The sequence below is a fragment of the Aedes aegypti genome, chromosome 3 (genome assembly GCF_002204515.2).
Source record: "Aedes aegypti strain LVP_AGWG chromosome 3, AaegL5.0 Primary Assembly, whole genome shotgun sequence".
NCBI lineage: Eukaryota > Metazoa > Arthropoda > Insecta > Diptera > Culicidae > Aedes > Aedes aegypti.
The window spans coordinates 341,844,498-341,867,060 of NC_035109.1; the positions used below are offsets into that span (position 1 = coordinate 341,844,498).

At 45.2% G+C, this 22,563-nt stretch overlaps 5 protein-coding genes across 5 annotated transcripts; 2 read left to right on the forward strand and 3 right to left on the reverse strand.

Moving 5' to 3' along the window:
- Positions 1-4,033: 4,033 nt before the first annotated feature.
- On the reverse strand, positions 4,034-4,345 carry LOC110678236 (histone H4). Its single transcript, XM_021850855.1, has one exon. It carries the CDS (start codon positions 4,343-4,345, stop codon positions 4,034-4,036), a length of 312 nt encoding a protein of 103 aa, XP_021706547.1.
- A 1,629-nt stretch (positions 4,346-5,974) lies between these two features.
- On the reverse strand, positions 5,975-6,349 carry LOC110678237 (histone H2A). Its single transcript, XM_021850856.1, has one exon. The coding sequence runs from the start codon at positions 6,347-6,349 to the stop codon at positions 5,975-5,977; it is 375 nt and encodes a 124-aa protein (XP_021706548.1).
- Positions 6,350-10,784: 4,435 nt separating this feature from the next.
- LOC110677867 (histone H2B) lies at positions 10,785-11,346 on the forward strand. The gene has a single exon (XM_021849600.1). It carries the CDS (start codon positions 10,920-10,922, stop codon positions 11,292-11,294), a length of 375 nt encoding a protein of 124 aa, XP_021705292.1. The 5' UTR covers positions 10,785-10,919; the 3' UTR covers positions 11,295-11,346.
- Positions 11,347-13,632: 2,286 nt separating this feature from the next.
- LOC110678238 (histone H1-like) lies at positions 13,633-14,313 on the forward strand. Its single transcript, XM_021850857.1, has one exon. It carries the CDS (start codon positions 13,633-13,635, stop codon positions 14,311-14,313), a length of 681 nt encoding a protein of 226 aa, XP_021706549.1.
- Positions 14,314-19,780: 5,467 nt separating this feature from the next.
- Positions 19,781-20,092, reverse strand: LOC5579090 (histone H4). The gene has a single exon (XM_001657234.2). It carries the CDS (start codon positions 20,090-20,092, stop codon positions 19,781-19,783), a length of 312 nt encoding a protein of 103 aa, XP_001657284.2.
- Between the last annotated feature and the right edge of the window lie 2,471 nt (positions 20,093-22,563).

Genomic DNA, 22,563 nt, shown 5'->3' on the forward strand with positions numbered 1-22,563 from the left:
ATCGGGTTGAAATTCATAGCTTTGCCTTATGAAAGCCAAACATTGGCAACAAAAAATGTTTCTCGCAGCAACCTGGAATCGAACCAAGGACCTTGCGATCGTTAGGTCTGTGCGTACACCACGCGCCTACCGACGCCTGGATGTGAGTTGATGCTAAAACGAAACATAAAGCGTTCGTATGTCAAAATGCAAAATGTATGCATTTCGATAGTCTAGTTCACAGGTCCGTACGTACCGGACCTACTGGGCAGGCTGAGTATCGACATCCCAAGTAGAGCGGTCAAGTACAGTTTGCTGCTAATTACCAAAGTAATCTTGACAGCTGATCCAGTATGAGCGAACTGCCACTATTTTCCTTGCGGAATAATCAAATTACTCTTGTGGATGTTGCAAATTAAATTAATTGGCAGTAAAATATACTAAGCCCAGGGATTGGCTTCTGAAAATCTCAATCTTTCGGGGCCAATGGGTCGACCTTGCTCAGTATGTTTGATTTTCGTAATCCAATGCTGTTCCACTATTCCAAAGATGAGAGCAAATTAATACAGTTTGTGCTTGCCGCACAATTTCGTAGGTACCGAAGCAAGATTCAGAATCAGTCATCATCGTGCCTTTCGATTGATTCTGAACTGCACATAACGGGACTTCGATCGCCAACTTCCAGAGGAATAATTTCCCCACTGCGTGTAACTGATTTTAAGCGTGATTGGCGAATCGAACGCCTCACATCCCCATCGCAGTTTGGGTACGAGAGAAAGAGAGTGAGCACCGCCGCCATTTGCTTGCGTGCACCGAGAAAAATTTGCGGCTCGAAAATTTGGCCCTGAGCTCCTGACACTCAAATTGAAACCGGTAAATTACTTCCGCCGCTGTTACTACACGTGGAGCATTTCCGTTGGAGTGAACGCGTCTTCATTATCAAAATTTTTTGTGCTCATTCTTTTGATTTATTTCGCACATGGGGTTTTGCGAATGCCTCTTCTTCTTCTCATTTTTCTTGGCCGGCTTCTCACTTTATTTTTTATGTGACCATTTTGCTCACATGGCTTGTTGGGACCGACTTTACCACTACACTAAGGAAGGCCTTAACTGCTATTTATCAACATTATGCTCTTCAAGTGCGTCTTACTGCCGAGTTTCAGATAATTTGGCCGACAAAAACTCCAGATGCCAAAATAAATCAGTGTTTCATTAAATTGATGTTTCTCTAAAGTAATTAAATCTAGGGTGAATTAAAAAAATAAAACAAACCCACACATGTAGCAGCATCTACCTTACCTATTCAATTTGTAATCGATTAGTTAACTAATGAGAGATTAGAAACTCTTAAAATGCTGTTCCCAAGGAAATCTGGATTTATTGTGGTATGGATATTCAACAACTTAGGATTTTTTTTTTTTTTTTGTATCCAATATGTTTGAGTGCAAAAACTTTCGGCAAGATTATTTTAGGCTAGTAAACTTTTCTTTCAAACTCTTGAGTCGAAAAGTTAGAGCCAAGCTCAAAAAATCAAACAAACATTGTACTACATTGCTAATTATTGAGAAAAGTGAAACCTTTTTAAGAAGTTAGTACCGTAAAATGGGGTGTTAAGGACTCGTGGGGTTTTAAGGGATTGAACTTCTCCATCAAGTTTGAAAAGTCACAAAAACGTCGGAAGTCGATATATCAGTCATCTGAAATGCTTGCTTTGTTCGGAGGATTGTGAGCTGCATTATGTGATCGGGGATATCTATTAATATTAGGTATTGTGGAGTCTAGATATTGAAAACGATTCAAACCATTTTTGAAAGAATTTTATTGGCAAAAAAGATTCAACTACAAAACAATGAAACAATATTAACAAAAATATGTGGGTAACCCAGAACATAAGTATATTTAATTGAGATCACAACGCAGACAAAAGCTTTTGAAAATGTTATCTAGATTTCGCCTTTTAATATTTCTTATGGAAAAAGTCTCTTTTTGAAAGTTAGCGGGGTGTTAGGGGATTATCTTTTCTACTTTTTCCAAGTTACAAAACTCGTTCGATTTATGCCGATATATATTCCATTATACTTTAGGCTTGTTCCGTGAAGTAAAACTGCATTGTAAAGGTTAAGGGGACTATTTTGTTTGTTACTGAATATTACTAAAATGTCTAGCCCTGAAAAAATGGGAATTTTTTTTTTTTATTTCTCAGAGGCACCCGAGTTGCGCGAAGAGTGAAACCAAATCTACCTATCGAACTGTCAAACTGTCTACCTATCGAGCAGACCAGCAAAACAAATAGGGGCTATTTTCGAAGACGAAGAAGAACAATCATTCAAAGAAGCAAATGCAAATATATAGGTTATGATCCTGTTGCATTTAAGTATCAAAACCAATTCAAGCCAATTTCAATATCGGAGGGGGAGTTAACTGTATATAGGTTATGATCCTGTTGCATTCAAGTATCAAAAACAATTCAAGACAATTTTACGAAGTATTGACAGTTTCCAGATTAATAACTATGAAAGATCTAGCAGTTAAAAGAAAACGGTTTGCGTTTGCAGGAGTTCCAAGTTCGATAATATTGATGTATTATCTGATTAAGGTTGAGCATAACTTATGAAAATGAATGAAAGCATCAAAGTTATTGATCAAAAAGATTATGTTTTGTTGTTGGCATAATATGGTTTCATTTGCGAAAGTCAAATTCCTTTACAACCCTGTTTTGCAGTTACGTCAAAAATCACACATTTTCATGATTATCTCAGAAATCTGTCATAGGATCCTCAGCATTGTGTTTGGCACGCGACGAGAGAATACAGTACTGACCCGATTTTGTCAGCCAATTTTAGATTTGTCAAAAAATTGGTATCGTCATGCTTTACCACGTACCCTCTTTAAAAGTCCATGTAACCATGTCGAAATTTGAAATTCATCGAGGGGCTGACAAAATCGGGTCCTTACTGTAGTAGGGCTGTCCTTTGTTTAATTATTGACATACTAGAAGTTGCTTGAAAACACCCCATTTTACGGTAGACATTTCATCATCCACTTTCAATGCATTTCAATGAAAGCTTCGAAGCTTGAAAATGTTCGTTCAAAACGATTTTCCCGGTGACCTTCTCAAATTCCCGTCTTTCTCCCGGTTCGGTGATTCGTTTCGTTTCGGGTGCGCGAACACAATTCCAGTGCTTGTAAATATTGATTAAAACCGCATCCAGTGAGCGGGACATTATGGGACATTTCTCATAAGGCACAGTGTGGAACATGATGAAATATTTGTTCGTCCATCGCATTGTGGAACCGAGCGAGGCAAACTAAGAAGTTCCTAACGCAATCCTAATGGAATTTGATGAGGGTGAAATAGGGAGTGGTACGACGAGCGTTCCGTACCTTACACTGAAGTCCGGAGTTGAGATGCATGCACGTGAGATTGGTATGGAAAGATGCACGCACTGGATTTCACCGGCGTGGCATCATAGCGGTTGTTGTTTTCGAACCGAAACCGAAGCACAACAAGTAAGTAACAACAGTAGTGTGCCACCCCGGGAAATGACAGTGCTGACTAGACTAGACTATGTATGTATATATATCGTCCCCTTGATGCTACAACTAGATAACTCGAAATTCGAAATTTTTGACTTCAATATGTCAAAACATTTTTCTTAATTAGATCTGCAAAATATCCACAGGTCTTAAGCGTGTGATTCAAAATACACAAGTTAAAGATTATTTTTCAATCATAATCTCTGCGATTAACCATCACCTTGTTAAACGGTCATACTTTCAAAGTTGCACATCTCAAAATTTTGATTTTCGAGTTATCTAGTTGTAGCATTAAGGGGACGATATATATATTGGCATTTTATGGTGTCTTCCAATCGGAGACGAGAATTTTCTCCCCAAGCCACGCCACCGCCGGACTGCAAAAGCGTGTAGTGCTTGTCCCATTAGATTACCCTTGCTTTTAGTGTGTGTGAACATTTGTCATATCAACTCTTTGATGAGTGTGTTTGGTGGCCCTGAAAAGGGCCGTTTGAAGAGCGAAACTTTGGAATGCGATTTAACCTCCGAAACCGTACAGGGTGCGTCCCTGACGCTTCAGAGCGTAGACAACATCCATAGCGGTAACGGTTTTACGCTTGGCGTGTTCAGTGTAGGTAACGGCATCACGGATGACGTTTTCCAGGAACACCTTCAACACACCACGAGTTTCCTCGTAGATAAGTCCGGAGATACGCTTGACTCCTCCACGACGAGCCAGACGACGGATTGCGGGCTTGGTGATACCCTGGATGTTATCACGCAAAACCTTGCGATGACGCTTGGCGCCTCCTTTTCCGAGTCCTTTGCCTCCCTTGCCACGGCCGGTCATTTTGGATGAATTTGGTTCTGTGTTCGACGACGGTAGTACTGGAACTGATGGCTGCGCCAAACACTAGCGGCCACTTTTATACCCACTCGAGGGTTGAGTTCTTCTTTCCTCTCTTGCTTGTTCTATTCTTCCGTGGCTTCCGATTGGTTGCCTGCATCGATATGAGCATATAAAAGAGGACTGCCTGGTTTTTTGACCCTCATTCTGTCGCTGCGTTTCAACTGATCCGTTTGGATTGAAAGCAAATTAATCATCATCTAACACAATGGCCCGTACCAAGCAGACTGCTCGTAAGTCTACTGGAGGAAAAGCTCCTCGCAAGCAGCTGGCTACCAAAGCCGCTCGCAAGAGCGCCCCAGCCACCGGAGGTGTCAAGAAGCCTCACCGTTATCGGCCAGGAACCGTTGCTCTGCGTGAAATCCGTCGCTACCAAAAGTCGACTGAGCTGCTGATCCGCAAGCTGCCATTCCAGCGTCTGGTTCGTGAGATCGCCCAGGACTTCAAGACCGATCTGCGCTTCCAGAGCTCGGCTGTCATGGCCCTGCAGGAAGCGAGCGAGGCCTATCTGGTCGGTCTTTTCGAAGATACCAACCTTTGCGCCATCCACGCCAAGCGTGTCACCATTATGCCCAAGGACATCCAGCTGGCTCGCCGTATCCGTGGAGAACGCGCTTAAATTCGGTCTGCATTATAGTTGCCATTCTCAACAAAACGGCCCTTTTCAGGGCCACTAGAGCATTCCCTAAAAGAGTTGTGTGAGCAATTTTCCCTTCAGTGTACCTAAAACTGTTTGTTCCCCTGGGGGAACTACTTCCTAAAGCCCCTTGACCACCGAACGATCATACTCTCAACACTGATGAGGGGAGGTACGTCAACCAACCGACAACTCGAGTTGTCCCTTCATGCTTCGCTTTGCACACACTTTTGAATGTGCATCTCCAGCGCGGACTTCATTCTCTGGTACCGGCCGTATGTTTCCCCTTCTTCTTATGCTCTTTTCCGGATTCAGAAGCTTTCCCAGCTCGCCTCCCCTTGTTGCTACAAACTAGACAACTCGAACATCCAACATTGAAAGTTTGACCGTATGATTGAAACGTAATCTTTGGCTTGTTTACTTTGAATCACACCCCTATGATAGTTATAATTGTGGGGTTTGGAAATTGATTGATTCCCTCAATATTAGGAGCTCCTGATATAGCCTTTCCTCGAATAAATAATATAAGTTTTTAAATACTACCTGCTTCATCAACTCTTCTACTGTCAAGCAGTAGATAGTAGAAAATGGGGCAGGAACTGGATGAACAGTTTACCCTCCTCTCTCTTCAGGAACAGCTCACGCAGGGCTGGCTGTTTCAATGTTTTATGTTTCTGTTTCGGCAAATTGAACTCCAAAAATCGAAAGTTCGAGGTATCCCGAACAGAACATTTAAGAAGCCCAAACGTTTCCCCCCGCGGAATCTAGGAATTGATTCAGAAATGGTCATAATATGGCCGATATCTCTTCATCGATCCTCTCTGTGGCTAAATTAGATAAATCTGCAATATTTCAACAACAACTCTCTAGCGGTGGACTGGATATTGTCGTCCTGAAAAGGACGGTTTTTGGTTTGATGCACGCAGTGTAGTAACTTATGCCTTCTTCTCGGTTTTCTTCGGCAGCAAGACAGCCTGAATGTTGGGCAGAACACCACCTTGGGCGATGGTAACACCGGACAGCAGCTTGTTCAATTCTTCGTCGTTGCGGATGGCCAACTGCAGATGACGGGGAATGATTCTGGTCTTCTTGTTGTCACGGGCAGCGTTTCCTGCCAATTCGAGCACTTCAGCGGCCAGATATTCCATAACGGCAGCCAAGTAGACTGGAGCGCCGGCACCGACACGCTCGGCATAGTTGCCCTTCCGGAGCAGACGGTGAATACGACCGACTGGGAACTGCAATCCAGCGCGGTTGGAACGGGACTTTGCCTTTCCCTTAACTTTGCCTCCTTTGCCGCGGCCAGACATTTTGTGGTTGAGTTTGAGTGGACTTGAGAAACAAACGTTCACGAAGCGTACGTAAGCGGTACTGATGGTGATTTCACATTCATTATTTCATTAAATTCATGTTTATTTGCAATTTTTGGTTTACAAGGTAATTGGTTTACATGTCAAGAGGTTGACCGATAGGTCCTTCAGCTTTGGTCTTAAAATTGGATTTTGATAGATGTTTTTGTTTTTTTTTTTTTTGCGGTTTTACCATAGTTGTAATATTGGCCGTATGGGCTCTGGTGGTTTTTTAAAAGAAAATTTGTTATCCTAGCTACTATTTACAAGACTACAATAAAATTTGATAACCTAGGGGGGAACGAGGTCCCGGATGACCTGCTGGTCCGATTGGTGGCAACGAGCCCTAAATCTACCGATCGAGTCACCAAAGCGCTCCTCTAATGTTTTGATCTCGGCCAGACGGTGAACCTCGGTTGTCCTCGTTCTCGGAGGGCTGTTGAGGATCATCCGGAGGAACTTATTCTGGGTCCTCTGGAGCCTCAGATGGTGGGTTTTAGCGCAACTCTCCCAGATTGGTACGCCATATTCAATTACTGGAAGAATGACCTGTTTGTAAACAGCAAGCTTGTTCTTCAAAGACAGAGTTGACTTCCGGTTGATGAGTGGATAAAGTGCTTTTAGCAAGATGTTGCTTTTGATGACCGTTTTGTCAACCTGCTGTCTGAAGAGAAGCTTGCTGTCTAACGTTAGCCCAAGGTAGTCGGCTGCATCAGACCATTCCACCGTTGATCCACCGAGGGTGATTTTACAATCCTCAGCCGGAACAAGTCTGGGGGATTTGGAATAGGGGAAGAGGATGACCTGGGTCTTCGCTGCGTTGATACAGATCTTCCAGCTGTTCAAATAATCTGACAAGACGTTCAGGCCTCTCTGGAGTCGAGATGTTAGTGCTCTCGTGAATCTGCCGCTATAGACGACTGATGTGTCGTCAGCGAACAGTGACAGTGAGCCGCCTTCAGGGAGCTGAGGCATGTCCGAGGTGAACAGGTTGTATAGTAGTGGTCCTAAAATACTGCCCTGTGGAACACCTGCGGGGATGTTGTGAGGGTCTGAGTTGACTCCATTGAGGGAAACCCTGAACGTCCTGTTAAACAGATAATTTTTGATGATTTTCACCAAATAGGTGGGAAGATTGTATCGGTGCAGCTTGTACACCAGGCCGTCGTGCCAGACGTTGTCGAATGCTTTTTCAACATCGAGCAACGCCATGGCGGAGGATTTGGCAAGGGACTTGTTCCGTCTGAGGATGTTGGTTACTCGAGTCAGTTGGTGCACGGTTGAACGACCGCGTCGAAAGCCAAACTGTTCCTCGAGCAAGATGTTGTTTTGATCGGCTGCCGAAAGCAGCCGTCTGTTGATCGCTTTTTCAAAAAGCTTTGATAACCCTGAGAGAAGGCTGATGGGTCGATAGCTTTTGGGGGAGGAAGGATCCTTCCCAGGTTTCCTAATGGGGATGACTTTTGCTGACTTCCACGACGAGGGGAAGTAGCTAAGTCGGAGGCACTGATTGAAAATCAGTGCCAGATGTTGGTAGAACTGGAGACTCAATTGCTTGAGTTCCAAGTTCAGGATGTTGTCGAAACCTGGGGCCTTCATGTTTTTGGATGTTTTGAGATAGGCCAGCAACTCGTCAGCAGTGATCTCCAACTCCTCCGAGAAGTCGTTGGGAGATCGGTGTAGGTTAGCTGCGTGTTCGGAAACAGCAGCTTCGTGTGGGCTAGGAATGTCTAGCCCTAGTTTGTGGGAGCTGACGAAATGCCGACCTATCTCAGCAGCCTTCTCCGCAGGGGTTATCAAGCGATCCTTAGAGTCGGTGTTGTCTAATGGGATCAACGGTGGAATAGGTCTGGGTTTGGATTTCAAAAGTTTGGTCATCTTCCAGAATGGCCTAGCACCATCTGGGAGAGAGCGGATCTTGTTGGAAAAATCATCGTTCCTGAGGTCCACCATTCTGGCCTTGATTATTTTTGATATGCGATTGACTTCGCTTTTCAACGCAGGCAGACCAGTGCGTTGGTACTGCCTGCGTTTGGTGTTTCTTAAACGAATGAGATCTTTGGTGATACTATCGATCGTTAGGGTGTTGCTCACCTGTTGGACTGAAGGTACGTGTTGCTCCCTGGCTAGAGAGACCGCTTCCTCGATCGTTCGCAGCTGCCGGTCGACGTCTTCAGTGGTCTCGGGGAACTCCCTGTAGTCAACGCTGCTGTCGACTGTCTGCTGGAATCGGGCCCAGTCCACTTGGTGGTAGTTACGCCTGGAGATGATGTGCCGATTCACTGAGGAACCAACTTCAATCACCACCGGGAAGTGGTCCGAGCTGAGCTCCTGATATGCCATCGGTTGCGTGGTGTTATTCACGTTCGTGACGAACAAGTCCAGCGTCGCATGGGCCCCAGACCGAGTCAGCCGGGTTGGACTGTCCGGGCCTAGGATGGTGTAGTGCCCCTCTTGGGCATCGTCGCACCAGATGGTTCCATTTGAATTGGTACGGGAATTGCCCCAGGCTGGGTGTTTGGCATTCAGGTCCCCAGCGATGATGAACTGTCCCTGCCGCCGTGTCAGCTTAGCGATGTCCCTTCGGAGTGCAGCCGCTGACCCGTTTGTTGCATTGGCTTGAGTGGGACAGTATGCAACAATTAGGGTGATGTTTCCGTCGGAGGTGGTAACTTCCACTCCGATGGCTTCGATGATCTGAAGCTGGAGGTTCGGCAGCAGGCGACAGTTGATATTTTGCTTGAGTGCAATGGCCACACCTCCCCCCCTGGAGTTCGGCCGATCGAGTCTCACCAAGCGGTAGTTCGGGATATATGCGCTCACTTCAGGTTTGAGGTGAGTTTCTGTTATGAACGCCACATCAGCCTCCTTTTCCTCCAGGAAGCTGCACAGCTCGATGGTTTTGCTCTTGAGAGAGCAAGCGTTCCAGTTAACCAGAACCATTCTAGCCATACTGGATGAGCAGCATGCCCAGAGTGTAGATCTGGTCGTATCTCGTTTTGCAGCCACGCAGACGGACCGCCATGTCTTGGAAGATTGGGAGCAGCTGTTCCGGCTGGTAGAGGGGAGAGCCATCCTGGGGGGGGAGGGTGTCACTGCTGTTGGAGCTGGCTTGATCCCGTCGCAATCCGGGAGGGGAAACCCACGGGTTCGTTGGGGGAGCTGATGGTGAGGCGGCAGCAGCTACCAGCCGCTGCTGTGGTTGGAGTGGGGGAAGCACCGGTATTTCGCGGCGAGACCGAGCGAGAACAGGAAAGTGGCGCTCGTTGAGCGGCGGTGGGGCCACTGACTTCTTCCTGGTTTGGTTTTTGCTGGAGGCCCTGTTCCGGATCTCGATGAACTCGGACCTCGCCTTGCACGTCTTCGCTGTGGGTGCGTGGTTTTCACCACAGTTGGCGCACTTCGGATCGGCTTCTTCGATTCGTTGACATGCCTCGAAATGGTGATCTTCGCCACACCGGGAGCAGCGGGCGTTCATGGCACAGTTCCTTGATCCGTGGCCAAAGCGGAGACAATTCATGCACTGCGTGACGTCTTTTTGCTTCGGCCTGTACCGGACCCACTCCACGACGGTGCATCCGATGGTGCTGATGGTTTGAAGGCTCTTCATCGTACTGGTGCCGTGTTCCAGATGGACCAGGTACAGCTGGTCACGGTGGATGCGGGTTTGGTTGTGCCGGATGATCTTGTAGACGCCGGTGGGTTTCAACCCGATACTCACCAGCTCCTCCATAAGCTCCGATTCTGGCATGTCGTCAAGCCCATGGAGCACCACCTTCAGTGGTTTGGTTCCAGGGGCATCGTGGGTGAAGTACTGGAAGCGCTTCTCGTTGAGGTAATGCACCACCGCGTCGTAGTGGGGTTTACCTTCGGTCATCAGCTTCACACCGAAACCGCACAGGCGAAAGGTGCACTTTAGCCCTTGCGAGATGAGCTTTCGCAGATCCGGGCGTAGATCGGCCGGGTCGTTGTACACGAAGATCGGCGGGCACTTCTCCTTCCGCTCGATTGTTTTCAGATCGTCCAGCCGCGGTGGCTTCGCCTTCCGGTTTTTCCTCGTCTTTGCCGGCAAATCACCAGCGTCGTTGTCTACCAGCCCATGGAACTGGTTCTGCGAGAGAATCCTCTTCGCAGCGTTGCCGTCTTGCTCGTTGCCGCTCGCGGAGCGCTTTTTCGAGCAAGCGATAGCGGCTGCACCTGCCGCTGTGTCACCCATGACGGGGGATGATAATGCACACGCCAAATCGAACGACTTTTCACTTTCCGAGAACTGAGCGTAAAACACGTCCGCACGTGTCGCTAGGTAACGAACGAATGATGGTGATTTCACCGGATGAGGGTATCTTTTATACATGCGTAGCCCTGCGCTGCACTCATACTAGGATGGTACGAACGAAATGGATGAAGTAGCAAACGAAGCGAAGGGGCGGAACAGCGCTCACCATTCTACGGGTATAAAAGAGAACCGACTGGTTCGGTCGGGCATCAGTTTCAGTTTTCGTTTGGAATCTAAAACAACGTTAGCAGCACGATGGCACCGAAAACCAGCGGAAAGGCCGCGAAGAAATCCGGCAAGGCCCAGAAGAACATTGTCAAGGGCGATAAGAAGAAGAAGAAGCAGCGCAGGAAGGAAAGCTACGCCATCTACATCTACAAGGTGTTGAAGCAAGTTCACCCCGACACTGGCGTTTCGTCGAAAGCCATGAGCATCATGAACAGCTTCGTCAACGACATCTTTGAGCGTATTGCCGCCGAAGCCTCCCGCCTGGCCCACTACAACAAGCGTTCGACGATCACATCCCGCGAAATCCAAACCGCCGTCCGGCTTCTGCTCCCGGGAGAGTTGGCCAAGCACGCCGTTTCGGAAGGCACCAAGGCCGTCACCAAATACACCAGCTCCAAGTAAATGACGACCGACACTGCGTTCAATCACACCAAACCAAAAGGCCCTTTTCAGGGCCACTATTTCAATCCCGAAAAAGAGTTGATTTTGAAAATCTGACACTAGACTGTTTTATCACACTATTGAACCGACTGAGGTAGTGCCACGGCGGTGACTTCATACGTGACAACACCCCCCTCTCTTATCAGTTTGAATTTATTCAATTCATTTTATTTATTCGATGTTATCAGTTTCAGTATTGATTAATTATAACGATTACAGTTGCAGAGATTTGGATCCCCATTCAGCTGCGTAATAAATAATAGGAATTTAATTGTTAAGCAGTATAGGGAAAAATCTGTTCACAAAAAAAACCCTAGATCTAGGTTTTTCGAATCAGTTTGAATTTAAAGCAAGAAGATCCACTTCGTACGTTCAACATTTCTGCTGATTGCAAAAAAAAATGTTGTGCCAGCCATGTTGTACCTTAACCACACTTCATTCACTAGCAGAACGTTTAAAGTTCAATATTTATGCTGATTGCCATGTTGCACCTTAACAACTTCATTTTTGCTATCGGTTGTGCTGCATGTTAGTAGTTTAGACAATTTTGACATCATAGGACTAGCTAGCTAGGCAGGCATGATGACAAGTTTCGTGGTTCGTTCGTTCTTCTTCTCAACGTATTGGAAAGAAGCTCATTATGTTTTCTAGCGTCCCATTACAAACGATCTCGTAAGAGCATCCCCAGCAGTTCAGGCTATCATAATAACGTTTATCGACAACAGTTATGACTTCAATATGTCAAAACATTTTTCTTAATTAGATCTGCAAAATATCCACAGGTCTTAAGCGTGTGATTCAAAATACACAAGTTAAAGATTATTTTTCAATCATAATCTCTGCGATTAACCATCACCTTGTTAAACGGTCATACTTTCAAAGTTGCACATCTCAAAATTTTGATTTTCGAGTTATCTAGTTGTAGCATTAAGGGGACGAGTTGATGCAAATGTTATCGATCGGATAAGCTCGATAATGCCATCAATCAGTTCCCATTGATGGGGCCCATTCACATAGCTCATGGGTGGGTGGTGTGTCTTCGAGATGTAACGGGTCAAACGAAACAATGGGTGGTGGGCGCGTTGCAAATGGTCATTGTTGGCGTTATGAAATTTGCGAATGATGGTGACATGACACGTTGTGTGGTTGCCATTCGGCTTCCTGGCTCGGGTGTTGCTCAGTACTAGCACGGACAGACACGTTGAACAGCCCCTGAGGGCACTGTACACAAAAATATATCTCGATCGGGGGAGTGTAGGGTGCAGTTTCTACACCGGGAACACGTGCCGTGGGGCATGTTAGGGACTTCCGAGAACAATTTGTCGCGAATTCAGCGCGACATGTCCGGTACTACTGCCGCCAGAAGAGATTGTATGGAATGTTCATTCGATGCAACTGCAGCTAGCAAAACCGATGCCTATTCGGGCAGATTTCGCACTAGCTCATTTGCAGATTCCACCGCAGGGAGGGTGCTTGCTTTGCTTGCTTGCTTCTTGAAGTAAAACATTCTCAGATAAACTAGATCCATAGTAGCACGTGCACTGTCCTTTTCCAATGCAGTTGCCGCCGATGGCTGAGGCAAATGCCAGCAATTTGCACACATTCGACCAACCAACAGTGCACAGGTGGAAGGTGATTAGTGTTTGGTGACATTGTTTTCCGGACAAAATGGCACAAACTCGTGTGACTGACGTCATAGTCGAGCCCAAGTTTTCGGTATGTTTGATGAAAAACATCAAATTAACATTGTTCAAAGTTTACTAAAACCAAACGCGTAACATCGCTCGTCGGCACTGGGAATGACTTTGTTTGAGGCTCATTAGGGGCCATTAGACACCGGCATACTGGCTATACCCGCATGTCACCGCAAAGAGCAACCATTCATGTTGCCAAATTCACCACCGCCGTGCAGGGTGGTATTGTTTCAATAGTTACTATTGATTGTTTTATCGAGCAAAGCCACACCATATGGCGCACGGGTGCTGTAAAGACATGTCTCAGCGGTGCTTCTCGCGAAACCGGCCCGATGTGGCGATGACGGGCTGCTAGCGAGACTCATGCACTCACCAAACGGACATACTAGACAGGCAAATACTTAGTGCGATTACCGGAAAAATGCGTTTTAAAAAGGTGTTACCAAAAATATGTACAATATTTCGCGAACAGTCATCCAGTGGACGACCATGTCTGCATCCCTAACACAGACGACGAAATCGAACACCGCACTGTTGCCAGAATTTCCGTCATTCATTCGTTTACTATCGCCATCGTGTGAGTGTTACTCTAGCTACCTATCGAGATGTCTGAAGTTGCCACTGAAGCCGCTGCCGCAGCCCCGGCTGCCTCGCCAGCCAAGACCAAGAAGCCAAGGGCCCCCAAGGGACAGGGCAAGCCGAAGAAGCCGTCGACCCACCCCCCAGTCAACGACATGGTTGTTGCTGCCATCAAAACCTTGAAGGAACGCAACGGATCGTCCCTGCAGGCCATCAAGAAGTACATCGCCGCCAACTACAAATGCGATGTCGCCAAGCTTGCCCCATTCCTCAAGAAGGCCTTGAAGAATGGCGTCGAGAAGGGCAAGTTCGTCCAAACCAAGGGCACCGGCGCTTCCGGTTCGTTCAAGCTGAAGGCTGAAGCTAAGAAGGCCGCCAGTGAGAAGAAACCGAAGAAGGCCGGCGAGAAGAAGGCCAAGAAGGCTACCGGAGAGAAGAAGAAGGCCACCAAGAAACCAGCTGGGGAGAAGAAGGCCAAGAAGCCAGCCGGCGAGAAGAAAGCCAAGAAGCCGGCTGCAGCCAAGAAAGCCAAAGCTGCTGGTGCCAAGGCTGCCAAAAAGGCCGGTGGTGTGAAGAAGGCTGCTGCTCCGAAGCAGAAGGCCACCAAACCTTCCAAGACCGCCGCCAAGAAGCCCAAGACCCCAAAACCGAAGAAGGCTGCCCCAGCCAAGAAAGCTGCCGCGAAGAAGACCGCTGCCAAGAAGTAAATTTGGGACAGCAACCGTACTGTTGTAAAACAGTATCTAACATCCAATCAGTCCTTTTCAGGACTACCATCCAAGTTTAGAACAAAGAGTTGCACAGTCAATGATATTCCATTCCTCTCACAGAGGGAAATAAATCCCCCCGAAAAGTTACGTGCACTTTGCCACTGAATGGCGAATTCTTCCCGAACCCTTTCGCAAATCAATAAAATTGGCCAATCATGCAGCACTGGCTGGCACTCACTGTAGCGGTGCATCCGTACCCAAAGCAAACCTCCACTAGAGGAACAGCTTTTGATACACTCGAATGATTCAAGGATTTGAAGAAGTCTATCGACTTAAAGGCTCCCCCAGATCTAAGCGACTTTTTACGGCGACAGCGACAAAAAAAAAACGTCGCGATTTCGCAGCGATTCGCGTCGTGTCAGTCAAGATGGTTCCATAGAAGAGTGCTTGCAGCGACACAACAACGAAATCGTGTCGCTGTCGCCGTAAAAAGTCGCGTAGTTTTGGGGGAGCCTTATTTAAATCGGGTTGAGATTCGTAGCGTTGCCTTGTGAAACCAAAACATGTTTTCGCGGCAACCTGGAATCGAACCAAGGACCTTGCGATCGATAGGCCCGTGCGTTTTTAATACACTCAGGCAAATGGACTATCGAAATACATTGGATGCACTTATGAAAATCGCCACAATAAATCGGGTTGAAATTCATAGCTTTGCCTTAATGAAACCAAACATTGGCAACAAAAAATGTTTCTCGCAGCAACCTGGAATCGAACCAAGGACCTTGCGATCGTTAGGTCTGTGCGTACACCACGCGCCTACCGACGCCTGGATGTGAGTTGATGCTAAAACGAAACATAAAGCGTTCGTATGTCAAAATGCAAAATGTATGCATTTCGATAGTCTAGTTCACAGGTCCGTACGTACCGGACCTACTGGGCAGGCTGAGTATCGACATCCCAAGTAGAGCGGTCAAGTACAGTTTGCTGCTAATTACCAAAGTAATCTTGACAGCTGATCCAGTATGAGCGAACTGCCACTATTTTCCTTGCGGAATAATCAAATTACTCTTGTGGATGTTGCAAATTAAATTAATTGGCAGTAAAATATACTAAGCCCAGGGATTGGCTTCTGAAAATCTCAATCTTTCGGGGCCAATGGGTCGACCTTGCTCAGTATGTTTGATTTTCGTAATCCAATGCTGTTCCACTATTCCAAAGATGAGAGCAAATTAATACAGTTTGTGCTTGCCGCACAATTTCGTAGGTACCGAAGCAAGATTCAGAATCAGTCATCATCGTGCCTTTCGATTGATTCTGAACTGCACATAACGGGACTTCGATCGCCAACTTCCAGAGGAATAATTTCCCCACTGCGTGTAACTGATTTTAAGCGTGATTGGCGAATCGAACGCCTCACATCCCCATCGCAGTTTGGGTACGAGAGAAAGAGAGTGAGCACCGCCGCCATTTGCTTGCGTGCACCGAGAAAAATTTGCGGCTCGAAAATTTGGCCCTGAGCTCCTGACACTCAAATTGAAACCGGTAAATTACTTCCGCCGCTGTTACTACACGTGGAGCATTTCCGTTGGAGTGAACGCGTCTTCATTATTTTTGCTCACATGGCTTGTTGGGAAGTTGAACCCAGACACCTTCAGCATGGGTTTGCTTTGTAGCCACCGACTTTACCACTACACTAAGGAAGGCCTTAACTGCTATTTATCAACATTATGCTCTTCAAGTGCGTCTTACTGCCGAGTTTCAGATAATTTGGCCGATGCCAAACTCCAGATGCCAAAATAAATCAGTGTTTCATTAAATTGATGTTTCTCTAAAGTAATTCAATCTAGGGTGAATTAAAAAAATAAAACAAACCCACACATGTAGCAGCATCTACCTTACCTATTCAATTTGTAATCGATTAGTTAACTAATGAGAGATTAGAAACTCTTAAAATGCTGTTCCCAAGGAAATCTGGATTTATTGTGGTATGAATATTCAACACCTTAGGATTTTTTTTTTTTTGTATCCAATATGTTTGAGTGCAAAAACTTTCGGCAAGATTATTTTAGGCTAGTAAACTTTTCTTTCAAACTCTTGAGTCAAAAAGTTAGAGCCAAGCTCAAAAAATCAAACAAACATTGTTTGGTACTACATTGCTAATTATTGAGAAAAGTGAAACCTTTTTAAGAAGTTAGTACCGTAAAATGGGGTGTTAAGGACTCGTGGGGTTTTAAGGGATTGAACTTCTCCATCAAGTTTGAAAAGTCACAAAAACGTCGGAAGTCTTTTGTTCGGAGGATTGTGAGCTGCATTATGTGATCGGGGATATCTATTAATATTAGGTATTGTGGAGTCTAGATATTGAAAACGATTCAAACCATTTTTGAAAGAATTTTATTGGCAAAAAAGATTTAACTACAAAACAATGAAACAATATTAACAAAAATATGTGAGTAACCCAGAACATAAGTATATTTAATTGAGATCACAACGCAGACAAAAGCTTTTGAAAATGTTATCTAGATTTCGCCTTTTAATATTTCTTATGGAAAAAGTTTCTTTTTGAAAGTTAGCGGGGTGTTAGGGGATTATCTTTTCTACTTTTTCCAAGTTACAAAACTCGTTCGATTTATGCCGATATATGTTCCATTATACTTTAGGCTTGTTCCGTGAAGTAAAACTGCATTGTAAAGGTTAAGGGGACTATTTTGTTTGTTACTGAATATTACTAAAATGTCTAGCCCTGAAAATATGGGATTTTTTTTTTTTTTTTTTTTCTCAGAGGCACCCGAGTTGCGCGAAGAGTGAAACCAAATCTACCTATCGAACTGTCAAACTGTCTACCTATCGAGCAGACCAGCAAAACAAATAGGGGCTATTTTCGAAGACGAAGGAGAACAATCATTCAAAGAAGCAAATGCAAATATATAGGTTATGATCGTGTTGCATTTAAGTATCAAAACCAATTCAAGACAATTTCAATATCGAGTTAGGGAGAGTTAACTGTACCGTCAAGCTACCATTCACCGTGCATTTAAGAAAAAATTGCACTTCAAAAAAATATAAAACTATTCCAAATAATTTGAAGCGTACTAGAATACCACTACGTAGCGGGCAATTATATAATAATTCAGGGAAAAATCTAAAACTAGTGATGCATAACAAAAAATTAGTCAAAAATTATGTTTGAAAATGTCATGTGAAGGTCGCCTCGTACCGTTCTATGTCACCATTTACCGTGCGTATAGTTTTCGTCATGATTTGATTTTGTATCTTGAAGAAACGTTGTTAATGGAGCAACTATGTTGCTAGTAGTGTGCGCATTCATTTTTAAGAGTATTCAAATCTTCATTTACAATAAAAACTATACAAAGTTTAAAAATTGGCTAAATTATTATTTTTTAATTAAAATCGTTATTGGAGGTTTGACTGTATTGTCCAAACCATTCCATATTCACCTAAATTCTAAATGTGAAGTAGTTTAATGACGACATAACAATAAATCTAATATTATCGCATAATTTCATGCCTTTTACACTATACACGGTAATAGGATCCATATATATTGAAAAGGATCCATTCACCGTGCATTTGGGTTTCGACTGAAACACAATAAAAATTCTAATTTGCATTAAATCTCATTGCTCATACGATGAAATACATCTTACTAATAATATCCACAGTGAAAACTTGTTGAAATTTTGAAAAATTTCATACTCTATCGTTAAAATAAAAAATGTGATTTTTTGGCGTTTCTACTAAGATTGTTGCAATATCTCGTTATCAAACAGAATTCACATGATTTTGTCTACATAAACTAGGTTTTTCAAAATTATTTGTGGCAAAAACTACTTCGTTTCATCAGTTTTATCTTATTTTGCTGACCAAAGAATGATTTGTGAAAATTGTATGAATATTCTGTAGGAATTTGTATATGTGCACGGTGAATGGAGGCCGCACGGTGACTGGTGACTTAACGGTATATAGGTTATGATCCTGTTGCATTTAAGTATCAAAAACAATTCAAGACAATTTTACGAAGTATTGACAGCTTCCAGATTAATAACTATGAAAGATTTAGCAGTTAAAAGAAAACGGTTTGCGTTTGCAGGAGTTCCAAGTTCGATAATATTGATGTATTATCTGATTGAGGTTGAGCATAACTTATGAAAATGAATGAAAGCATCAAAGTTATTGATCAAAAAGATTATGTTTTGTTGTTGGCAAAATATGGTTCCATTTGCGAAAGTCAAATTCCTTTACAACCCTGTTTTGCAGTTACGTCAAAAATCACACATTTTCATGATTATCTCAGAAATCTGCCATAGGATCCTCATAATTGTGTTTGGCACGCGACGAGAGAATCCAGTACTGACCCGATTTTGTCAGCCAATTTCAGATTTGTCAAAAAATTGGTATCGTCATGTTTTACCACGTACCCTCTTTAAAAGTCCATGTAACCATGTCGAAATTTGAAAAACGGGAACAAAATAAAATGACCCGATTTGGTCAGCCTAAAATTCATCGAGGGGCTGACAAAATCGGGTCCTTACTGTAGTAGGGCTGTCCTTTGTTTAATTATTGACATACTAGAAGTTGCTTGAAAACACCCCATTTTACGGTAGACATTTCATCATCCACTTTCAATACATTTCAATGAAACTGATTTGTTCAAAGTCATAAATGCTTGTTGTGGGGTTTGTAGATTCGAAGCTTGAAAATGTTCGTTCAAAACGATTTTCCCGGTGACCTTCTCAAATTCCCGGTTTTTCCCGTCGGTGGATTCAAATTCCCGTCTTTCTCCCGGTTCGGTGATTCGTTTTCCCTTCGTTTCGTTTCGGGTGCGCGAACACAATTCCAGTGCTTGTAAATATTGATTGCAACCGCATCCAGTGAGCGGGACATTATGGGACATTTCTCATAAGGTACAGTGTGGAACATGATGAAATATTTGTTCGTCCATCGCATTGTGGAACCGAGCGAGGCAAACTAAGAAGTTCCTAACGCAATCCTAATGGAATTTGATGAGGGTGAAATAGGGAGTGGTACGACGAGCGTTCCGTACCTGACACTGAAGTCCGGAGTTGAGATGCATGCACGTGAGATTGGTATGGAAAGATGCACGCACTGGATTTCACCGGCGTGGCATCATAGCGGTTGTTGTTTTCGAACCGACCGAAGTACAACAAGTAAGTAACAACAGTAGTGCCACCCCGGGAAATGACAGTGCTGACTAGACTAGACTATGTATGTATATATATTGGCATTTTATGGTGTCTTCCAATCGGAGACGAGAATTTTCTCCCCAAGCCACGCCACCGCCGGACTGCAAAAGCGTGTAGTGCTTGTCCCATTAGATTACCCTTGCTTTTAGTGTGTGAACATTTGTCATATCAACTCCTTGATGAGTGTGTTTGGTGGCCCTGAAAAGGGCCGTTTGAAGAGCGAAACTTTGGAATGCGATTTAACCTCCGAAACCGTACAGGGTGCGTCCCTGACGCTTCAGAGCGTAGACAACATCCATAGCGGTAACGGTTTTACGCTTGGCGTGTTCAGTGTAGGTAACGGCATCACGGATGACGTTTTCCAGGAACACCTTCAACACACCACGAGTTTCCTCGTAGATAAGTCCGGAGATACGCTTGACTCCTCCACGACGAGCCAGACGACGGATTGCGGGCTTGGTGATACCCTGGATGTTATCACGCAAAACCTTGCGATGACGCTTGGCGCCTCCTTTTCCGAGTCCTTTGCCTCCCTTGCCACGGCCGGTCATTTTGGATGAATTTGGTTCTGTGTTCGACGACGGTAGTACTGGAACTGATGGCTGCGCCAATTTTTTCATTAAATTCATGTTTATTTGCAATTTTTGGTTTACAAGGTAATTGGTTTACATGTCAAGAGGTTGACCGATAGGTCCTTCAGCTTTGGTCTTAAAATTGGATTTTGATAGATGTTTTTGTTTTTTTTTTTTTTGCGGTTTTACCATAGTTGTAATATTGGCCGTATGGGCTCTGGTGGTTTTTAAAAGAAAATTTGTTATCCTAGCTACTATTTACAAGACTACAATAAAATTTGATAACCTAGGGGGGAACGAGGTCCCGGATGACCTGCTGGTCCGATTGGTGGCAACGAGCCCTAAATCTACCGATCGAGTCACCAAAGCGCTCCTCTAATGTTTTGATCTCGGCCAGACGGTGAACCTCGGTTGTCCTCGTTCTCGGAGGGCTGTTGAGGATCATCCGGAGGAACTTATTCTGGGTCCTCTGGAGCCTCAGATGGTGGGTTTTAGCGCAACTCTCCCAGATTGGAACGCCATATTCAATTACTGGAAGAATGACCTGTTTGTAAACAGCAAGCTTGTTCTTCAAAGACAGAGTTGACTTCCGGTTGATGAGTGGATAAAGTGCTTTTAGCAAGATGTTGCTTTTGATGACCGTTTTGTCAACCTGCTGTCTGAAGAGAAGCTTGCTGTCTAACGTTAGCCCAAGGTAGTCGGCTGCATCAGACCATTCCACCGTTGATCCACCGAGGGTGATTTTACAATCCTCAGCCGGAACAAGTCTGGGGGATTTGGAATAGGGGAAGAGGATGACCTGGGTCTTCGCTGCGTTGATACAGATCTTCCAGCTGTTCAAATAATCTGACAAGACGTTCAGGCCTCTCTGGAGTCGAGATGTTAGTGCTCTCGTGAATCTGCCGCTATAGACGACTGATGTGTCGTCAGCGAACAGTGACAGTGAGCCGCCTTCAGGGAGCTGAGGCATGTCCGAGGTGAACAGGTTGTATAGTAGTGGTCCTAAAATACTGCCCTGTGGAACACCTGCGGGGATGTTGTGGGGGTCTGAGTTGACTCCATTGAGGGAAACCCTGAACGTCCTGTTAAACATATAATTTTTGATGATTTTCACCAAATAGGTGGGAAGATTGTATCGGTGCAGCTTGTACACCAGGCCGTCGTGCCAGACGTTGTCGAATGCTTTTTCAACATCGAGCAACGCCATGGCGGAGGATTTGGCAAGGGACTTGTTCCGTCTGAGGATGTTGGTTACTCGAGTCAGTTGGTGCACGGTTGAACGACCGCGTCGAAAGCCAAACTGTTCCTCGAGCAAGATGTTGTTTTGATCGGCTGCCGAAAGCAGCCGTCTGTTGATCGCTTTTTCAAAAAGCTTTGATAACCCTGAGAGAAGGCTGATGGGTCGATAGCTTTTGGGGAGGAAGGATCCTTCCCAGGTTTCCTAATGGGGATGACTTTTGCTGACTTCCACGACGAGGGGAAGTAGCTAAGTCGGAGGCACTGATTGAAAATCAGTGCCAGATGTTGGTAGAACTGGAGACTCAATTGCTTGAGTTCCAAGTTCAGGATGTTGTCGAAACCTGGGGCCTTCATGTTTTTGGATGTTTTGAGATAGGCCAGCAACTCGTCAGCAGTGATCTCCAACTCCTCCGAGAAGTCGTTGGGAGATCGGTGTAGGTTAGCTGCGTGTTCGGAAACAGCAGCTTCGTGTGGGCTAGGAATGTCTAGCCCTAGTTTGTGGGAGCTGACGAAATGCCGACCTATCTCAGCAGCCTTCTCCGCAGGGGTTATCAAGCGATCCTTAGAGTCGGTGTTGTCTAATGGGATCAACGGTGGAATAGGTCTGGGTTTGGATTTCAAAAGTTTGGTCATCTTCCAGAATGGCCTAGCACCATCTGGGAGAGAGCGGATCTTGTTGGAAAAATCATCGTTCCTGAGGTCCACCATTCTGGCCTTGATTATTTTTGATATGCGATTGACTTCGCTTTTCAACGCAGGCAGACCAGTGCGTTGGTACTGCCTGCGTTTGGTGTTTCTTAAACGAATGAGATCTTTGGTGATACTATCGATCGTTAGGGTGTTGCTCACCTGTTGGACTGAAGGTACGTGTTGCTCCCTGGCTAGAGAGACCGCTTCCTCGATCGTTCGCAGCTGCCGGTCGACGTCTTCAGTGGTCTCGGGGAACTCCCTGTAGTCAACGCTGCTGTCGACTGTCTGCTGGAATCGGGCCCAGTCCACTTGGTGGTAGTTACGCCTGGAGATGATGTGCCGATTCACTGAGGAACCAACTTCAATCACCACCGGGAAGTGGTCCGAGCTGAGCTCCTGATATGCCATCGGTTGCGTGGTGTTATTCACGTTCGTGACGAACAAGTCCAGCGTCGCATGGGCCCCAGACCGAGTCAGCCGGGTTGGACTGTCCGGGCCTAGGATGGTGTAGTGCCCCTCTT

Coding starts and splice junctions, on each gene's coding strand:
- LOC110678236 (XM_021850855.1), bottom strand. CDS start 4,345: ATGACCGGCCGTGGCAAGGGAGGCAAAGGACTCGGAAAAGGAGGCGCC.
- LOC5579090 (XM_001657234.2), bottom strand. CDS start 20,092: ATGACCGGCCGTGGCAAGGGAGGCAAAGGACTCGGAAAAGGAGGCGCC.
- LOC110678237 (XM_021850856.1), bottom strand. CDS start 6,349: ATGTCTGGCCGCGGCAAAGGAGGCAAAGTTAAGGGAAAGGCAAAGTCC.
- LOC110677867 (XM_021849600.1), top strand. CDS start 10,920: ATGGCACCGAAAACCAGCGGAAAGGCCGCGAAGAAATCCGGCAAGGCC.
- LOC110678238 (XM_021850857.1), top strand. CDS start 13,633: ATGTCTGAAGTTGCCACTGAAGCCGCTGCCGCAGCCCCGGCTGCCTCG.